At 39.4% G+C, this 19,763-nt stretch overlaps 1 protein-coding gene across 2 annotated transcripts; it reads left to right on the top strand.

The window, feature by feature from the left end:
- Window positions 1-586: 586 nt before the first annotated feature.
- On the top strand, window positions 587-15,863 carry arpc4 (actin related protein 2/3 complex, subunit 4). Of its 2 annotated transcripts, XM_020510120.2 has the most exons (6): window positions 587-687; window positions 3,532-3,647; window positions 3,964-4,075; window positions 5,503-5,598; window positions 11,661-11,831; window positions 15,541-15,863. In XM_020510120.2, the coding sequence occupies exons 1-6, from the start codon at window positions 685-687 to the stop codon at window positions 15,544-15,546; spliced, it is 504 nt and encodes a 167-aa protein (XP_020365709.1). In that variant the 5' UTR covers window positions 587-684; the 3' UTR covers window positions 15,547-15,863. The 2 variants fall into 2 exon arrangements, with proteins under 2 accessions (XP_020365709.1, XP_048462738.1); XM_048606781.1 differs by lacking the exons at window positions 587-687; window positions 3,964-4,075; window positions 5,503-5,598; window positions 11,661-11,831; window positions 15,541-15,863 and adding an exon at window positions 696-1,126 and having other exon boundaries at window positions 3,532-3,642.
- Window positions 15,864-19,763: the final 3,900 nt, after the last annotated feature.

The following is a 19,763-nucleotide window of genomic DNA, read 5'->3' as shown; positions in this document are numbered from 1 at the left end:
GCACCCGAGCAACAACCGTGTCAATCTTGCCTCTTCGCTAATTTACTAAATAATCAAGCGACGGGACAAGTAAAAAATACACATTCTCCGAAGTTGTGCAACCTTTAGCCGTCACTCACCCCTTCTACTCACCCTACACTCCTGTCATAGTGGTTCAGCCCACGTCCTTTTCCGGTGCTTTTGGACCAGACCAATGCCATAGACAGAGGAGGGGGAAATATATAAAACAACGTTCGTTATGAGCTTCTGGTGCGGATAGGCCGGCTGTTTTGATCAACAACGTTTGACATGCATATTATTTTATTCATTTTACAGCTCCACATAAATACCATGAAAATAAAATTCATACTTATTACAACGTAAATCTTAAAAGTTAACCGATTCCAGGGTGAGAAAAGTAAATACTACTCGGGGGGGGGGGAGTGAAAGTAACATCGATGTTCATGTTGGCAGCACCTAAAGAGTAAGAAACAGGGAACAAAGCTTTAATTGATTGCTAAAATTTGTTCAACTTCTGCACATGGTATGTGGATGGAACTACGACAAATAAACTACGGTAGAGAACTAGAGCGAGCTCTTACTCCCCCTCCTCGAAGTATGGTACATCCTGCAACGGGCAGGGGCGGGGTGTGAAGAGGCACGGCCGCACATGCGCCCGGGACGTTTCCGCCTTCCGGGGAGACGATGGTAATAGGAGGGGGTCAGCGCTGAGAGGGTCCCTGAATGGGATGGAGGGGAAAGAAGGCGATGGGCTCGCTCCGGCTAGGAGTACAGACAGGGGGTGGTGGGGAAGGAAGATAATTGGGAGCTCCGGAGTCAGCTGGAGTAACGGCTCCAAGCGGCAGCAAGGCCCCACCCGTCCCCCGAGGGCAGGGGAGAGCTCCACACCCAGCGCTTCCTGTCTCTGGGCCAGGGCTGAACCGATTGGTATCCGGGCTGGGCCGGCTCGTGTACTGCTCCCTCCGTATCAAATGGTCGAACCGTGTTACTCTTCCTCTGCGTCCAATCCGGAATGCCTTCCATTGAGTCAGGAATTTGTGATCCTGTCGCGTCCCTGCAACCTCCTCAGTGGAGATGGGGAAAGGAGGGCATTGATTGTGTGCCTGTTTCTAGTCTTTGATATCTGGCAAGTTGTTAATTCCTGACTGCAATCAGTATTTCTTGGCTGGGTACTTGTCACTAGGCAGCCTTGTTCCATGTTCTGACTTACGGCTGTCACTGGGACTGCGTGCCTCGTCAAGGTTGTTTGCGGTTTAGTGTTGACGCTGTTCCTTTAACAGGACCGTATATAGGTGCAAAGTCTGTATTTAACATTTAATCCGCAAGATGTTGTGAGTGCTGACAATAGCAGTTATATATGGCTCAGACCTTCCGTTACTTTTCAGTTATTCATATAACACGATGTTGCTCTTGGCAAAAATATCCTATTAAAGGTGAAAATGATGAGTTAACTTTCTATTTCAAGTTTTAGGTGTGAAGTTACTTCTGGTGAGTGATTAGTCAGGTTTCCGATGTGAAGTGCACACTTCACTTGTATGGTAGCAGATTAGGTCACTAGCTTAATATTCTAGAAGCCACGGCAAGGCAAAAAAGTTTGTTTAAATTTCATTATAACAATTAGTTAGACATTGAATTTGGTCTTTGTAAGAAAATGGAAATAATTCTTGTACCGATTAAAAATTACTTTGTTAATGGCCTTTTGGGGAAGAAAATTTCTATAGACGAGTAAGCATGACATCAGTGGTGGGTTAGTTGTTGGAGGGAATCCCCGAAGGATAGAATTTACTTGTTTTTGGAAAGGCAAGGACTGATTAGGAGTAGTCAACATAGCTTTGAGTATGGGAAATCGTGTCTCACTAACTTAATTGAGTTTTTAAAAGAAGTAACGGGAAGAGGTAGACTGGTTAGTAAAGTTAGGTCACATGGAATACTGGGAGAGCTAGCTATTTGGATACCGAATTAGCTCGATGGTAGAAAGCAGATGGTGGTGGTGCAGGATTGTTTTTAAGACTGGAGGCCTGTGACGAGCAGTGTGCCACAAGGTTCTGTGTTGGGTCCACTGCATTTCATTCACTATATAAATGATTTGGATGTGAACAGATGAGGTTTGTTAGTTTGCAGATGGCACCAAAATTGGAGGTGTAGTGGACAGCAAAGATCACCCCTGAGTGCAATGGGATCTTGATCAGATGGAGTTTAATCTAGATAAATGTGAGGTGCTGCATTTTGGAAAGGCAAATCAGGGCATGACTTATATACTTAATGGCAAGGTTCTGGTGGGGGGAGGTGATGTTGCTGAACAAAGACCTTGGAGTCATGTTGGTAGTTCCTTGAAAGTGGTATCATAGACAGGATAGTGAAGAAGGCGTTTAGTAATGTTTGCCTTTATTGATCAATCCATTAAGTATAGCAGTTGGGATGTCGTGTGGTGGCTATACAGGATATTGGTTAGGCCACTTTTGGAATACTGTGTGCAGTTCTGGTCTCCCTGCTGTAAGAAGGATGTTATGAAATTTGAAAAGGTTCAGAAAAGATTTACAAAGATGTTGCTAGGTTTGGAGAATTTGAGCTATAGGGAGAAGCTGAATGGGCTGGGGCTATTTTCCCTGGAGCATTGGAGGTTGAAGAGTGACCTTAGAAGTTTATAAAATCATGGGCATGGATAGGGTAAATAGACAAGGTCGTTTCTCCTGGGTGGAGGAGTCCAAATCTAGAGGGCATAGATTTAAGGTGAGAGGGGAAAGATTTAAAAGGGACCTAAAGGGCAAGTTTTTCACCCAGAGGATGGTGCGTGTATGGAATGAGCAGCCAGAGGAAATGGAGGCTGGTACAATTACAGCATTTAAAAGGCATCTGAATGGATATATGAATAGGAAGGGTTTAGAGGGATATGGGCTAAATGCTGGCAAATGGGCCTAGATTTATTTAGGATATCTGATTGGCATGGACGAGTTGGACTGAAGGGTCTTTCTGTGCTGTGCGTCTCTATGACTCTATAAAGGAGTTAAAATCATATATAGTCAACAGATGGTATTAAGATTCAAATTACTTTAGGTTTTCTCCCATGTTGTTCAGCATATACAACAATACATGCATTGACTGCCTTGCTGGTTAGTGTTTTGAGTCTAAAATGGAGTGGGTGTGGTATGGTTTGTGATTGTGACCTGAGCCTAGTTTACAAATGGGCTGTTGCTGTAGATTAACTAGAGCTAATCAATCCGCTATTATTCATTCTCTGTGCTTTAAACATGATTAACCGGCTGTCTGGTATTGTTGTCTTATTTGGTTTACTTAATTTTATTTTTGTTCGCAACAAGTAGACACTGCCTGTTAATTAAAGGGAGATCACGAAATAATCTGGTCCACTGTTCCATCCGTGACACTACATTTGTCTGAACAAAAATGTTTTGTAATGAGATTTGAATTTACAGATTTAAATGGGATATTTCCAACATTGATGTCCCCTAGTGGTGTAATTGCCTAGAGGGTCTTCTAAGCTTTATTACTTTAACTTTGTTTATCTCTCATTAGGCAACGCTCCGTCCATACCTGAATGCAGTCCGTGCCACACTTCAAGCTGCACTCTGCCTGGAAAACTTCTCATCACAAGTTGTGGAACGCCATAATAAACCTGAAGTGGAAGTGAGGTAGGGCACACTTGCTGGGTAAATATTTTGGTTAGTTTTCAGTTTTCTCTATTAAGCACCATTTGTGGGGAGATGCAAAAAACCTTCAGTACAATTTTCTGTTTCTAGGGATAAATTTGTGTATGTTTGGTTTTGGGTTTTCTGTGGTAAATACAACTCAAAGCATATAATCTGTGTGTAACTTAACTTTGAGATGATTGCCAACAATGCACTTATGCAAGAAACAAACTTAGTGCTGTGGCACTAAATAACTGAAAAGCCCTAGAATTCATTCTAAGTATGGGATAGTAATGGATGTTTTCTTGCCCCATGACAGGAGCAGTAAAGAGCTGCTGTTGCAGCCCTTAATCATCAGCAGGAATGAGAAGGAGAAGGTCCTCATTGAGGGCTCAATAAATTCTGTACGAGTCAGCATTGCAATCAAACAGGTCAGTATCCCATTTGGCTTTTAGGCTGTACTTGTCATTAGTAAGATTTGGACTAACTGTATTGGGGATGGGAAAAAGGCAGGAATCTGGTAGTAAGTAATGGTGCTCAGTTAATGATCTAGTACAGGTACAGTGGGCTGAATGGCCCCCTTCTGCACCATAACACCTGTTCTGTGGAATAACATTTTCCATTCATCTCTTGGAACAGAACTTTGGGCCAGCCAGTTAGATTGACACAGATGGGATCCTGGCAAGTAGTTCGAAGAGGGGGAGGGAGTTGAGAAGTTGAATGGAAATATGAAGTAAAATGAAAGAGCCTGGAAAGCAGAGGAAACATAGGCTTATTAAGAAAGAAATTAGCCTAGCAAGGCCAAATGGAATATATTTCGAATGTTAGGATCCCAAAAAGTACAGAAGATCTGAGGGATTTTGGTGTACATATCCACAGATTCCTGAAGATAGCAAGGCTGGTGGATAAAGCAGCCAAGGAGGCATTTGGGCGACTTGCTTTTTACTAGTCGAGGAATAAAATGCAAAAGCACGGAAGTTGACGGAACTGTGTAAAATACTGGCTCAGCCACAACTGGAGTGTGTGCAATTCTGGTCACAACATTACAGTAAAGATGTGATTGCACTAAAGACGACACGAGTTTTACCAGGATGCTGCCTGGGCTTGGTTTGAACAATGAAGAAAGATTAGATAGGCTGGAATTGTTTTCCTTGGAGCGGCAAAAGTTGAGATGGTACCCAAGAAACGTATAAGATTGGGGTGGATAGGAAGGCACTTTATTCATAGAGGAATTAATAACCACCAGAATATGGATTTTAAGGCAAGAGTTAGAATGCCAAAAGGAGAGTTGAGGTGAGCGTTTTTCACTCAGCTGTGTTCCAGGACTCAAGCTCTTTGCCTGAAAGGTGGTGGCAGTCAGAACCTTTCAACATTTTTCAGTATCTAGATACACACTTGCATTGCCATAGCCTCCAGGATTGTTAGCCAAAAGCTGCAAAATGGGTTTAGTGTAGTCAGATCTGTGTACATGATGGGCTAAATGGCCTCCTGTGCAGTTAACATCTGAGTTGAGGTGCTGAGTGAAGATCGTCTCCATTGAGGAGAGCCAAGGTGTTGATTCTCCAGCTTTTTACAAATGCTTCCATTTTGTGGAGCAAAATATACATCTTTATAAAAATGTGGAATATTATTCCTATTTTCTTTGTTTTAACTCAACAGATTTTAACTGGATTTTTGTCCTTTCTTTAGCTTCCCACGAAGTTTCCAGTGGGTATGTTGGCAGTTCCATGTGTGCTACCGTGTGTTTTTAAAAAACTGCCCTCGAAAGCATCACTATTTTAAAGGTGCACCTCCAGTCTTTGGCGATAGAAAGGTTAGAATTTATACCTGTTCAAGTTTTTTGTGTTTTCATTTTCAGGCGGATGAGATTGAAAAGATCCTTTGTCATAAGTTCATGAGATTTATGATGATGAGAGCAGAGAATTTCTTCATCCTCCGGAGGAAAGCAGTTGAGGTAATGCCAATATATAGAATGTGCACTTAACAGTTTGACTTACTTTTGTGGTACCTATCTTTGAGACGGTGATAAGGACCTGAGGGCACTTGGAGTCCATTGTTTGTCTTGTTCCCATCTGTTCTGTTGCATCGTGTAGACAATGCCCAGTGCAACTACAATGCATCATTTGTGGAGGCAGCAAATACTTCAGACGGTAAAAGGGCTGCTTTGTCCCGGACAGTGTTGAGTTTGTGTAGTTGAGGCTGAACAAACCAGACAGTGGAAGGTATTCTGTCACATTCCTGATTTGTGCCATGTGGATGGTGAAAAGGCTTTGTAGAGTCAGAATATGAGTAACTCACCTCAGAACGTAGCAGGAGCGCTGAACTTTTGAGTTACTTGTGGGACTGCCTGGCTCTGTCTATAGCATGCTGCTTTCAATTTAACATTCATCAGTTCTGTGTAGGTTCAACATTATTTTTAGGTATATGTGATGCTCCTGGCAAGCTCCCTTTCACTCATCTTTGAACTGTCATTGGTCTTTTTTTCTTAATATTGGTTGAGTGAAGGGTCTGCAAGGTCATGAGGTGACAGAATTTCACTATAAAATCAGCTAATGGCACCTCCATGGATACCTTTGAAATTCAAGCTCTGGTTGACATAGCATGATTGATGCTCGCAGTTATGATTCTATGCTGGGAAGAGGAGGAACATGCCATGGAAATTAACTGTGCTGTGACCAGTATTCTGGCAAGTTGTATAACTAGAGCAGCAGAGAGCTATAAACTAAATAGTGGGGAATAAGGAATCAAGTGCTGGAAGATGTGATAAAGAAAAGACGAGGAGCAAGATCGCAATAAGGGACTTTATACATACAGTAGTATAGTCGGTGCCTTACAAACAAAGTGCACCAGCAGATAAAACTAAACATTATAGATAAATGAGAATTAAACACTCCACCTGAATACATGCAACATTCATAGTAAGGTAGATGAATTAATGGAACAAAAAACATATGATTCCTCCTTTCTACTTTAGACATGGTACTGTGCAATGAGAAAAAGTTAATCTTGCAAAGGAGCCTCCAGGGAAGAGTGACCATCAGCTGACCAAAATTTTACATTAAGTTTGAAAGTAGTGCAGTTCAGTCTGAAACTAGGGTCTCGATAAGGGAAGCTGAGAGACAATAGATTGTTTTCATGTCTTTTAATATAGTTTCCCCGATGATGGGCATCGACTAGCATTTAAGAATTAAGAGTTGACTACAAATATACATTCCTTTGGAGGCACAAAAAGCTGAGTAGCAAAAGTAATCCAACCATGGCTGACAAGTTAAAGATTTTATTAAATCAAAGGAAGGGGCTTATAAAGTTTCCAAAAAGTAAGTTGTAGGCCTGGAGGGTTGGAAGCATTTTAGATATTAACAAAGGAGGACCAAGGAACTAAAGCAGAAAATAGAATAACTAAGTAAACTAGTGAGAAATGCAAAAATGGGCAAAAATATCTTTAAGTATGTAAAAGAAGAAGTTGACAAAGACATCTTGAGATCACTACAGTCAGACAAAGTCTGTAATGGAGAACAGAGAAACTAAACAAATATTTTGTCTTCATGGGGGAAGGTGCAAAAAACTTCATGGAAATACTAGAGAAGCAAGACACAAAGAAGAATGGGGAACTGAAAGAAATTAATATAGGTTTATTTAAAAAAAAAAGTACTGGAGAAAGTGGGACTGAAATTTGATAAATCCCCTTGACCTGATGTTCTGCACCCCAGTGTGTTGAATGAAGTTGCAGTGGAGGTGGTAGATACGTTGGTCATCTTGCAAAATTCTGCAGATTGGAAGATATTGAATATAACCGCACAACTTAAGAAGTGGAGAGGAGAAGAGAAAGCTAGGATCTATGGACCTGTTAGCCTGATAGCAGTAGTACGGCTAACATCTGTTACAAGGAAGAGATAACTGAGCACTTTAGTATTTTTAAAAAATGATCGGACCAGACAAAAATCAACATGGATATCTGAAAAGAAAATTGTTTGACAGGTGTATTTGAGTTTGTGAGGATGTAACTAAAGAATGGGTAAAGTGGAACTGGCACAGGTGATATACTTTGATTTTCAAGGCTTTTAATAAAGTACCACACACTTAAGCAAAATTACCCGTAGGATTTAATAAATGAGTCACTTTTAGTTTGGCAGACTGTGACTTGCAGCTTACTGCGACATTGAATGCTTGGGCTCTAGTTCTTTACAATCTATATCAATGATTTGGATGTGGAGAACAAATGTAATATTTCCTGGTTCACTTGGTATAAAACAGGATGAGAATGTCAATTGAGGAGGATGCAAAGAGACTTCAAAAGAGTTTAGATAGGTTAAGTGAGTGGGCAAGACATAGCAAATGAATATAAATTGGATAAGTGTTGAGGTTATCCACTGTGAAAGGAAAAGGAGAAATGCAGAACATTTCAGAAATGGTGAAAGATTGGGAAATATTATATCCGAAGAGACCTTGGTTCATGAGTCACAGAGCTGATATACAAGTGCAGTAAGCAATTAGGGTAGCAATTAGAACTTTGGCCTTTAATATAAATAGATTTGAGTATAGAAGTAGAGATATCTTGATATAATTAGGTAGTACCTTGGTGAGACTGCACCTGGTGCATTGTATACAGTTTTGGTCTCCTTTCTTAAAGGGTATGTTTTCTATTGTGACAAACTTTCACCAATTTAGATTCTAGGATGGTGGGATTAATTGGTCATGATAGTTTGAGGAGTCTGGGCCTGCATTGTCTAGCATTTGGATGGATGAAAGGTGATCTCAAAGCTCTAGCTTTGCTTGATGGGGTAACTACAGGAAGCATGTGTCTCCTGGCTGAAGGGGTTCTTGAACCCACAATCTCCGAATAAAAGCCAGGCTATTTAGGACTGAGCTGGGAAGTAAATTATTCCCTTGGTGAATCTTGGGAGTTCTCTAACCCATTGTGGTGTGGAAGCTCAGTCCTTGACTATGTTCAAGGCAGTAGTAGAAAGATTTCCAAATATTAAATCCAACAAGGGATATGGGCATACTGCAGGGAAAATGGTTTACAGGTAGAAGATAAGCCAGGATTTCAGTGAATAATAGAGCAGACTCAAATGGCCAAACTGCATACTACTATTTCCTATAATCCAATACTCCAGATGAAGGTAGCTGTGTTTTTTTTTTGGTCTCCGTAAGAACTCTGCAATGGTCACTTATGGCCAGATTCATCTAAAATAGTCAGGGTCACCTCCCTCAGACCCAGTTATGTCCTTGAGGAAATAAGTTCAGTCAATTGTGGTGTCATGAAGCTATTCTTAGTGATGGATATTGAAGTCCCCTACCCACAATGTATTCTGTGCTTTTGCTACTCATGTTTCTTTCAAGTAACATTCAATATAGTGCCCATGATCTAGTGCTCCTCTAACAGCGGAAGACATTTAAGGAGATATTCAATTCCTCCCAACTAAACTACATTCCAGACAGGAAGAAAGATTGTAAGAGAGAAAAAGCAGCCAGGGCTAAGCAAGGAAGTTAAAGATAGCATAAAGGCAAAAACTAAAGCATGGCATATTCGCAAAGATCAGCGGCAGGCGGGACGATTGGGAAACTTCTATACACCAACAAAGGGTTGCTAAAAGAAGGTAATAAAAAGCAAAGGTTAATTGTGAAAGAAGGCTAGCACAAAATATATCTAAAATATTAAATATAGCAAAAACTTCAAGTATATAAAAGGAAGAGAGTAGCTAAAACAAAAGTGGACCCTTGAAGGTAAGAATGGGGAGTTAAAAATTGGGGATGCAGAAATGGCAGAGACAGTAAATTGATACTTTGCCTTACTTTTCATGCTGGAGGATGCTGAAACAATCTCAACAGTAACAGGTAAAGCAGAGGTTTTAGAAAAGGGGAAATATAAAATAAACACAATCACCGGGGGCGCGGGGGTGGGGGGGTGAGGAGAGAGAGAGAAAAGTACTGAACAAACTATTGGGATTAAAGGCAGACAGGTCCCCAGTGCCTGATATCCTTAGACTGTAGGAAGTAGGCTACGGCACCATACACAGTAGATGCATTGGTTATATTCTGAAATTTCCTGGATTCTGGAAAGATTCCACTGGATTGGAAAAATGCTAATATAATGCACTTAATCAAAATGGGAAGGAAGCAGAAAGTAGAAAACTATTGACCAATTAGTTTAACATATCACGAGGAAATTATTAAAATCAGTTATTGAGGACGTAGTAATGAGACATTTGGAAACTCAAACCACAATCCAGCTAAGTCAATATGGTTTCATGAAGGGTGCATAGTGTTTAACTAACTTGCTATAGATGTAACAAATAAAGTGGATAATGGAGTTGCTACAGGGGTTGCATATCTCAATTTACAGAAGGTATTTGATAAGGTACCACACAAAAGGCTTATTGCACAAGGTAAGATCGCATGAGTTTGGGATAATATATTAGCTTGGATAGAAGATTGGCTAATCAATAGAAAGCAGAGTTTGGATAAATAGGAATTGAGATTTTCTATGAAATAGATCTTTTCCAGGCTAGCAAGCTATTAACTAGTGGGATGCCACAGGCTTTGATCCTCAGAACCCAACTATTTACAATCTAATTTAATGACTTTAATGATAGAATGTATAATTGTCAAATTTGCAAATGACATTAAAATAGGTGGGAAAGTAAGTTGCAACGAAGAAATAAGAACTTTATAAATGGATATAGATAGGTTAGGAGAATAGACCAAAATTTGGTAGATGGGGTTTTAATGTGGATAAGTGAGGTTAAACATTTTGATTGGAATAAAAAGGCAACTTATCTAAATTGAGGGCAACTTTAAAATGCAGAGGGATCTGGGTGTCATTGTGCATGAGTCCCAAAAGCTCATGCAATTATAGCAGCTAATAAGGAGGGCAAATGCAATTTGGCACTTATTGTTAAAGGAACAGTATAAAAGCGGGGAAGTGTTCTTGCAGTTGTACAAGGCATTGGTGAGATGGCATCCAGAGTACTGTATACAGTTTTACTTTCTTACTTGAGGACAGGTGTAATTATTGGAGGTAGCCCAGAGAAAGATTTCAGCAGTGAAAGGCTAGTCTTATGAGAGATTGAGTAGTTCAGATCAATACTTGAGTTTAGAAGATGAGGAGATCTAATTGGGCTATGTAGGATGCCAAAGGGACTTGATAAAGTAGATGTAGAGCAGATATTTCCCCTTGTGGAGCAATCTAGAATGAGAGTTAATAGTTTTGGGCTAAGGAGTGGCAGGATTCAAAACAGATGAAGAGGAAAGGACCATGAATCTATGGAATTCACTACGCTAGAGTGCAGTGGATGTTGGGACATTGAGTCAATTTAAGGAGGTGATGAACAGATTTTTTTAAATTAGTAATGGGCATAGGGGTTACGTGGATTTGGCAGGAAAGTAGAGTTGAGATTGAGATGAGATCAGTTATGATTGTATTAAATGGCAGAGCAGGCTCAAGGGGCTGAATTGCCTACTCCTGCTCCAAGTTCTTATGTTCTCAGTTGATGGAGGGTGGCAGGAAGTTTGCTTGCCTATTTTTCATGAGATGTCATGTGACTTTGAAGTCTAGTGTCAGTGTTGAGCTCAACGTGCTTCACTATCTTAATGGGATAGCAGAATGTGGTCTTTATGTACTCCACAATTGTAAGTGACAAATACTGGAGATTAATTTGGCTTTTTTAGCATGTAGAACTGAATGTTTCTTATTCTTATGGGTGCAGCAACTGAGTTGAGCTACAAGTTCTCATCTGTTGAATGTGGTTCTGAAGTGAAGTCTCATCTTGATGGGAGTGAGGTTCACCATAGGCTTTGGCAAAGAATAATGCCAGAAATATATCAAGGCAGGAAATTTCTGGAGCTCAGTTCAAATCCAATGTTTAGACTATGAAAATATCTGTTAACAGAAATCATCAGTTCTTTTACATGTTTTGAAACAATCCTGTCCCCTTTGAATTGCTGGAGATGGTTAAATATGTCATTATCTGAAATAAATATTTACTGCTGCCTCTGTTCTATCTTTTCTGACAGGGCTATGACATCAGTTTCCTGATCACCAACTTCCATACTGAACAGATGTACAAACACAAACTGGTTGACTTTGTCATTCACTTCATGGAGGAGATTGACAAGGAAGTCAGTGAAATGAAGCTGTCATTAAATGCCAGAGCTCGCATCGTTGCAGAAGAGTTCCTCAAAAATGTGAGTCCTTCCCCACCATCAAAACCAGCAAACTTACAGGATAGTGTTCATCTGCTTTCTATGCTTGTGTTACACAAGTTATAAAAGCTGGAAAACCACAACTTAATTGTTCCATGGTGTGCAGCTACTTGGTCTGTCAACATTGAATAAATTATCTTGATTTAGTAATTTCTGGGCAGGCCTTATTTTGCATTTGGTGGTTTTTGCTTCTCGGTAAATGAGTTCCTCAAATGTGTTTGACTTCTCATTTTAGATGCAACTTTAGGCATCGTTACATTTATACTGTGCAGTGACTTCATTAAAAGGGAAGTGTGCTGAATTAGCCCAACGTCTCCACCTTTTGTTTGTTCTCTGGATATGGATGTCACTGGCCATATTCACTACCTTTCACAAGTTGCGGGAAAGATGATAATGGATCTTTTGTGCCACTCAAGTTCTTGTTCTCTCAGAAGAATGTTGGGTGGGGAGCTCTGGTTAAATTCAATGAACGTTCAATTTTGTGTATTGTACCTAAGAACGAATATATTGGCCTTGAAGGTAGTGAAGAAGAGATTAACCAGAATAAAAGTGGGAATAAAAGGACTGAAAAGAGGACATTGTATGAACTAGGTTTGTACTCTTGGGCTGATATAATTGAGGTGCTTTAAGGTAACTAAAAGATTTGATAGATTAGAGTAAAAACTGCTTCTGTTGGTGGGGAAACCCAAGTGATGTAACATTACAATTAAAGCCAGGTAATTTGGGGGTGATGCTAGGAAGTACTTCACAGTGAAAATTTGAAAAAAACTTCAAGTTGTTGAGGTTACGACAGTTATTACACAAACAGAATTAGGAGCTGAAGTAGGCCACTTAACCCTTTGAGCCTGGTCTGCATTCAACAGACATTGAACATTACAAACCGGAGTTTTGTTTTGGCAAGGATGCTGAGATGAGGACCCAAATCAGCAAATACAGTTTAAGTATAGATTTGCCAAGATTTGATTTAAGAGGTTGAATTGCTTACTCCTATCCCCAAGTCAGAATAGTGTGAGATGAAAATAGTATTCTGATTTTACTAATGGCATTCTCTTTTCCCTTGTAATCAAGGTGAAAGTGTTGAATATTGACATGTCATAGGATTGTTAATTTAGCAATCTGTTTTGGGTGGCATCTTGCAGCTTGATTGAAGTTGCAGCTGAACCCATTCAAGCAAATAATGTACATTTTTATTATACCCCTGACTTTTATGACTTCATTGTGTAATATTAGTGATTCATAAGCTCCAAATTTGTGTAGCTCACAGAACTCTTTTTCGGTTTTTTGTGTTCTAATTTAAAATAACCAGCAAAGCTTTAGTCTTAAAGGTTGCTTTATTACCCAATGACTGACAATTATTCAGTTATAAAAGTGAGTCGTAGTTGCAAAAACAAAGATTTAAAGTAGGTATTAACAAAAGATGCTTTCAAAAATGAAAGATAATCAGTTTTTATCACAGACTTATAATATGCTTGTAAATTATTTTCCCCAAGGTGAAGAGTTTAAGAAGTTAGGTAGGGTTCAACACTTGCAATTGATTTTGTAATTGAACAGTTGGAAGTTTCTCCCACAGGTTCTGGGATGGAGTAAAGACTCCTTATTTCACTTATATGGCACTGCAGTTTGCAACCAATGGTAGCCTGGTTCAGTACAGCAATCTATCAGCTGGGATCTCTTTTGCTGACTCCCTGATGAGAACACTCTCTTTATCTTTCCCTCTGGTGTCTGAGTACTACTTGGAGTTCTATTTTTAAAATGGTGTCTCAAAGCCTCTTTTATACATATTAAACCTTAAGGTGGCTGTTATATTAATTTTTAATATATAACTTTTCCAAAGAGCAAAAAGTATTATGGTGGAATTTGCTGTGGATATCCTTCCAGCCTCCTATATTCCTCAAATCTTTGCATTGAGACCTTTAGAAGGGCTCACTTGTGTCATCCAGGGTTTAACCAAATCCTAAATGTCTCCCTTTTGTAGCTGATACTGAGAAAACACATCAGCTTCTCTGTCTTAACTGGCTATAGTGAATTAATGAGATGGCTATGAACCTCTAACAGCCATATTTTTAAATGGGATACCAGCAACCAAAAGCAATTGAGCTTATTTTACAAACTAAATGATCATGATACTTTGTAGATAGTAGAGAGAGCAAGAAGATGTCAGAAGATGAGTTGCCTGATGTAGAATATTGAGCCCAACTGATTTTGTAGCTGTGGTGTTGATGAGGCTGGACCAGTTAACCTTAATGGTATTGAGCACCTGTGTAAGGTTGGAATGAACTGTGACTAGTGATTACATTCATTTTAGAAAGCATGTATCATTCGTATGGACACAGTCCAGAGTTTGCAAATGGGGGCAAAGTGGAGAATGTGAACTTTGTACAGCTTAAAAATCTGATCTAATTCCATGGAATGTTATAAATAGCATCAGAAAAAAAAACACTGCTTCTGGAAATGTGACAAGCACAAAGTATATGTTGAATGCAAGACTTGCCATTAGCAGATCCCAGATAATTGAACATCTTGTGGCTTGTTATCTTTGCGTTGATCTGTGTATCTTTTACTTGGTCTGTCAATTTCAGTCGCCTTTAATTTTATTTGGTTCTGTTTAACATTGTTTCAGTCACATTGTTGTCATTTTGCTTTTAATTTGCATTTTTTTATTGTGGAACTGATTGCCAGAAAGTATAGTGGTTGGTGAGGGATCCAGTTAGGGTTGTGAGAACATTTCAGGCTGCAGGTCAAGGAATGCATGAGACCAGGACTTTGATAGCAACATGAAGCATATGGTGATGTAAACAGCTTTGACCACCTTGCTCTGCAGTCTGTTTATTTCGTACCCATTGTTTTCACTGGGTCACTTCCAAAAACCTACTCTTCCTTTACCCATCTCCGTTTTCAGTAACACTGCTATGTATCGCACCTTTGTAGTCTTGTGATATCCTTTCCAATACTGTGTATTCCTATTTCACATTTTACCATCAGTCCTCTCCTGAACCGTCTCCTGTCAGTCGTGTTCACCTTTTGCACCTTTTCTCCTTGCCGTTCCATCATCATCTATGTCCTTCTCTGTCCCTCCTGTCTCCTTTTTCTCATCTGCTCCCTCAATCCTTTCTCTGTCAGTCCTTCGACCTTGGTCTCCTTGCTCCTGACTATAATTCTGTTTTCCGTTTTCCTTTTTTCCTTTCTCCATATGCTGCAGGCTCCATTTCTAGTACTTGAGTTACTCACTCTATTTGTCGTGCCTTTCTCCTTCCCTGTTAGTTCCCATTTTTCTCCTTAATTTGTTGCATACTGTATTTTAAGTTTCTATGGAGATAAAATTGTTTCAAGAGAAAACCCACTCAAACTTGTAGAAGACCAGGAAATTGTGGAATCCTACTTGTAGCTAATTCCTGTTTGCAGCTATGCCTCTTGAGGGAAAACCAGGTAGTGTCCTTTGTAAGCACTAAAGATTAAGTTTAACAAAAATCTTGGTTTGCACATCAATTGCATGTGGTTTGTTGCCTTCTACCTGACCTGAAATAAAGTTTTCTCCTCTTCATGGCTCTGGAGAGTAGGAAGTATGTTATAAAGCAGATGTGACAAATGAAAGTGACAGTACGTGGTACTGAAAGTGTCCTCCACTAAGCACATTTCCTCTGTCATAAAAAGTATTCTGAATGTAATGACAGTTCTATTTTTGTTTTTGCAGTTCTGATACTGGTTGCATTTGCTGTCATCTAACAAGACCAAGGTTACGAGGAACTATGTGAAACTGCACTGCTGGAAGAAAGCTTGGGGCGGGGGTGGGTGAATCGTCTGCTGAAAGGGGACACATACAATAACCCAACCAGCCTGCTGGTAGGGGTTTGTACAATAACTCAACCAGACTGCTGGCTTTAGTATTATTGGATCATTTTTCAACTGATACTGTATTTACAACAGCAATCCCTGCTGTCATTAGGCCTTTCATAAATTGAAGGGGCTAAGTTAATGCATTTGTATTTTGAAAAATAAAACAAAATTTCATTCGTAGTTTGTGTCAAAGCCTCTCTGACTTTACTCCTTAATCTACATCTTTAAAATGATGGTACACTTATAAGTTTAAGACAGTAAATGGATGCAATAAACCCTGTCAATGACCATCCAGAATTCCTTTCAATACTAGAAAGAGTGAAATAAAAAGCAAAATATTGCAGATGCTGGAAATCTGAAATAGCAAGTGTTGGAAACAGTCAGCCTGTCAGGCAGTATCTGCAGGGAGGAAGATGGGGTTAATCGATCTGGATAACGACAGAACTAACTAGATCATTGACCTAAAACATTTACTTTGTCTTCTCCATGAAGGTTGCCTGACCAGCTAAGTGTTTCTCGAGTTTTTTGGACTCTACTGGTGCTTGCTGTCTGTCCCAAATTATATTCTAGTTTAAAACAATGGTGTCTAAATAATTCTTCATTTGTATGTTTCCACTGTAGTATCAATTAGGCAGGCAAGTCCACATTCTTAGTCTTTAGTTCTGTCCTTCTTCCATTAATTGTATACTAATGTTTTTAATTGAACTAAAATTATTGTAACTGTTTGGGATCACTATGGATATTGTTTATAATGTAATGTTGCTTGTGTGACTTTTTATCGCAGCAGTTGATTGACAGTCACTGACACAGGTTCCACTAATTGTGAAAAGGCATTTCAAAGTTATATTGATCCAGGACTGAACTCTGGCATTGAATGGTCACATTGCCATCTGTACTACTGCTCTTTACTTTGGTCAACAGGGTGCTTTTTAAAACAAAGGTACTAGGGCAGCACATTTTAAGTAAAACAGAGGCTATCATGTATACTTGGTAAGTTCCCAGTTTCAACTGAGTTGTTCAAAAAAATTGAATGGGAATGATTAAACTTACATATGTTAATCTTATTGCTGTTATTGCCACTAATATGTAATGCCTTATGCTTTTCAATATTAAAAACCTTTTGCAGTTCATCTGGCCAGTTGTCATCTCCTGTAGATTGTTTTGACTACTTATGTCTTTGCTTTAATAGATTTACCATGCAACTTTAAATCCTCAACCTTGCATGAGTTTTGATGATTTCATTAGTTTTGTTTGCCTCTGCAAAATGCTTTGGGATGTTTTTCTATAAGGAGCTTTATATATACAAATTGTGAACTGTGGTGGACCAAGCACTGATTCCTGGAGTACAGCTTTGCCCACTTTTATCTGTTTAGCGTTTAGCTTTGAATGGTATATTTTATTTCCTGTTAGTTGGTCAATTCTCTATTTTGTCTTCAACCCAAAAGTGTTAATTTTGGAATAAGGCTGTTTTGAGTCTTATGTCCTTGTACTAGGTCAAAGTACACTGTTGAGCTTTGTTTAATTTTAAAACAATTTCTTGAAATTCTTCATTCAGATTAGCTTTGAAGCATTTCATTTATTTCCTTTGATTTCCTGTAAACAGTATTTGTGCAGCAATTAATCATCTAATAAATATTTAAGTACTCTAGTTTTTCACTGATTGTTAGCTAATAATTTTAGGTTAATTACTACCTCACTAATAATGAACTAATGTAAACTAAAAGATAAGACAAGGCTGTACAAGAAGAAAAATAAATGTGCAAACTGTTGTAAGTACTGGAGCAGACTAGGCTGTAACAAGGTGGCATCTGTGCCAATCTGTTTGCAATTAATTATTAGTAAAATTGCAGTATTGAATCTAATCATTCCAGTGCACAAGTTTCATATCTAATATTGTGTGCAAACTTTACTTGTGTGACTAATTTATTTAAAATTAAACAGGTCTTTGCCACAGAAACTATAGATATTTTTTGAATAATCTATACAGACATGTTAAGACAACTCTTAGGGCAGATGGTATTTGAGCTCAAGCCTCTGGCCCACACTACCACTATGCCACAAGATTCTCTCCACAGCAGGTATATGGCTATTAAAGTGACCTCAATTTGAGTTAGGAAGGGTGAAGTTAGGGATTTGCACTACTTCACTGACCCCTGTTGGAAGTGTGCATGCACATCAAGGATCCAAATTAGGTTTCATTTGTCTCATTGGTAAAACAGCTGACTGACACTGATCCAGGATCATGTGTAAAACTGAACTGGACTAACCATATCAATACTTGTGACCAAGTTAAGCAAGTCCGAAACTTGGAGTTCTAGGGTAACTTCCCCACCTCTGTTCCTAATACCTGTTCACAATCTATCTGGCACAAGTCAGGAACATAATGGAATACTCTTCACTAGCCTTGATGGCTCTAACTCCAACAACATACGAGAAGTTTGACATCATTCAAGATCCAGGGCCCACTTGGTTAGCACTCCATCTGCCACCTTTAACATTTACTCCCTTCACTAATGGCATCTTCAACATGCTCTATAGTAATCAGCAACTCCTTCAACAGCACCTTCCAAACATGTGACCTCTACTATCTGAAGTACTGAGGAGCAGATGCACAAAAGCAGTAGCACCATCACCTGCAAGTTCTTCAAGTCACAATCATCCTGGTTTGAGACTACATTACTCTTCCTTCACTGTTGCTGGATCAAAATCCTTCCTAACAGCATTGTGGCTGTCCCTGCATGCCAAGGACTTCAGCAACTCAAAAATGCTGCTTACCACCATCTCTTCAAGGGCAATTATAAATGATTTGCCTAGACAATGATGCCCGTAAGCCTATGAAATAATTGAAAATAAGTCTGTACCACACACTACTGTGCACATAAGGGAAGTTTTCTACTTTGAAAGATCAGAATAAGTTGATGTTATATCATCAAAGAGAAAATGTAATTCAATATCTTGATAAAATTCCTCTGAAATAATACTGCCATTAACTGCCACATTTGTTGGCCTAATCCCATTACAATAAATATTTCTTCAAGTTGGCCAATGCCCCAGTACAACCCTTATCTCACTCCTTTAAGTGCAGTGGACTTACATCAATGTGGCTATGTAGTTTAGAATTTGACCACCAGATCTGACTGTACCATGCAAAACACTATTGGATCCTGCTGTCCTGCCAAATTGCTCAGTGGGCTGCGTCATTCTGAACTGTAAAGATAATTCCTGGCTTTTTTACTCTACCACAAAGTACCTCCTTAAATTCCCTCATTCCTGTCTGCTCCATCTTCATCTTCAACTTCAATAGTATTAGGATCTCATGTACTGCTTTGCCAATAAGATTGAAACCATGTGATCAACAGCTTCTTCCCTCCTTTCTGCCAGCTTATAGGACCAAAGTTTCTTTAAAGTTCCACCTTACTTAGCCACAAACAGGTATCTTCCTCTAGTTTCTCTCCAGTCCTCCCTCATGCTCTCAGGTTTGAGCTGATTTTGTCTGTGAGACCAATTCCCTGTTCACTTAACCCTATCCACACTAAACTATCGCCAACTAAACTCCCTTTCTGGCTTTCACTGTAGCTGAAGTTGACAATTCTGCCTCCTCAGGCACTGTTCACATTCCTTTCAAATTGATGATACCACTCACCTGATCAAACAGAAATCTTTGATCATCCATTCTGCCAAGCTATTGTCCCATTTCCTCTCAAATACTTGAACAGACCTTTTGGCTCCCAAGTCTTTACACGTCTTCTTTAGAACTTCATGTTTAATTCCTTCAATCAGATATTGCCCCAGCCAGAGTATGGGGCAGTGAGTTCTACAGATTCACAATGCTCTAAGTGAAGTAGTTTCTTATCATCTCAGTTTTGAACCTATCTCCTCTCACTCTATACCTGTCATTCAAGACTGTTCCACAAGAGGGAACATCCGTTCAACGTCCACCTTATCAATCCTATTTAGCATTTTATATAGAGATAGTAGGAACTGCAGATGCTGGAGAATCCGAGACAACAAGGTGCAGGGCTGGATGAACACAGCAGGCCAAGCAGCATCATAGGAGCAGAAGCCTTTCTGCTCCTATGA

Source organism: Rhincodon typus, chromosome 16, assembly GCF_021869965.1.
Source record: "Rhincodon typus isolate 14 chromosome 16, sRhiTyp1.1, whole genome shotgun sequence".
Classification (NCBI taxonomy): Eukaryota; Metazoa; Chordata; class Chondrichthyes; order Orectolobiformes; family Rhincodontidae; genus Rhincodon; species Rhincodon typus.
Note: the sequence above shows the minus strand (reverse complement) of the source record. Positions and strands in the feature narration are given on the sequence as shown.

Excerpts from the sequence above, each read along its gene's own strand:
- arpc4 (XM_020510120.2), top strand. Across the intron at positions 4,076-5,502 it reads TCAGCATTGCAATCAAACAG|GCGGATGAGATTGAAAAGAT; the intron begins GTCAGTATCCCA and ends TTTCATTTTCAG. Across the intron at positions 5,599-11,660 it reads TCCGGAGGAAAGCAGTTGAG|GGCTATGACATCAGTTTCCT; the intron begins GTAATGCCAATA and ends CTTTTCTGACAG.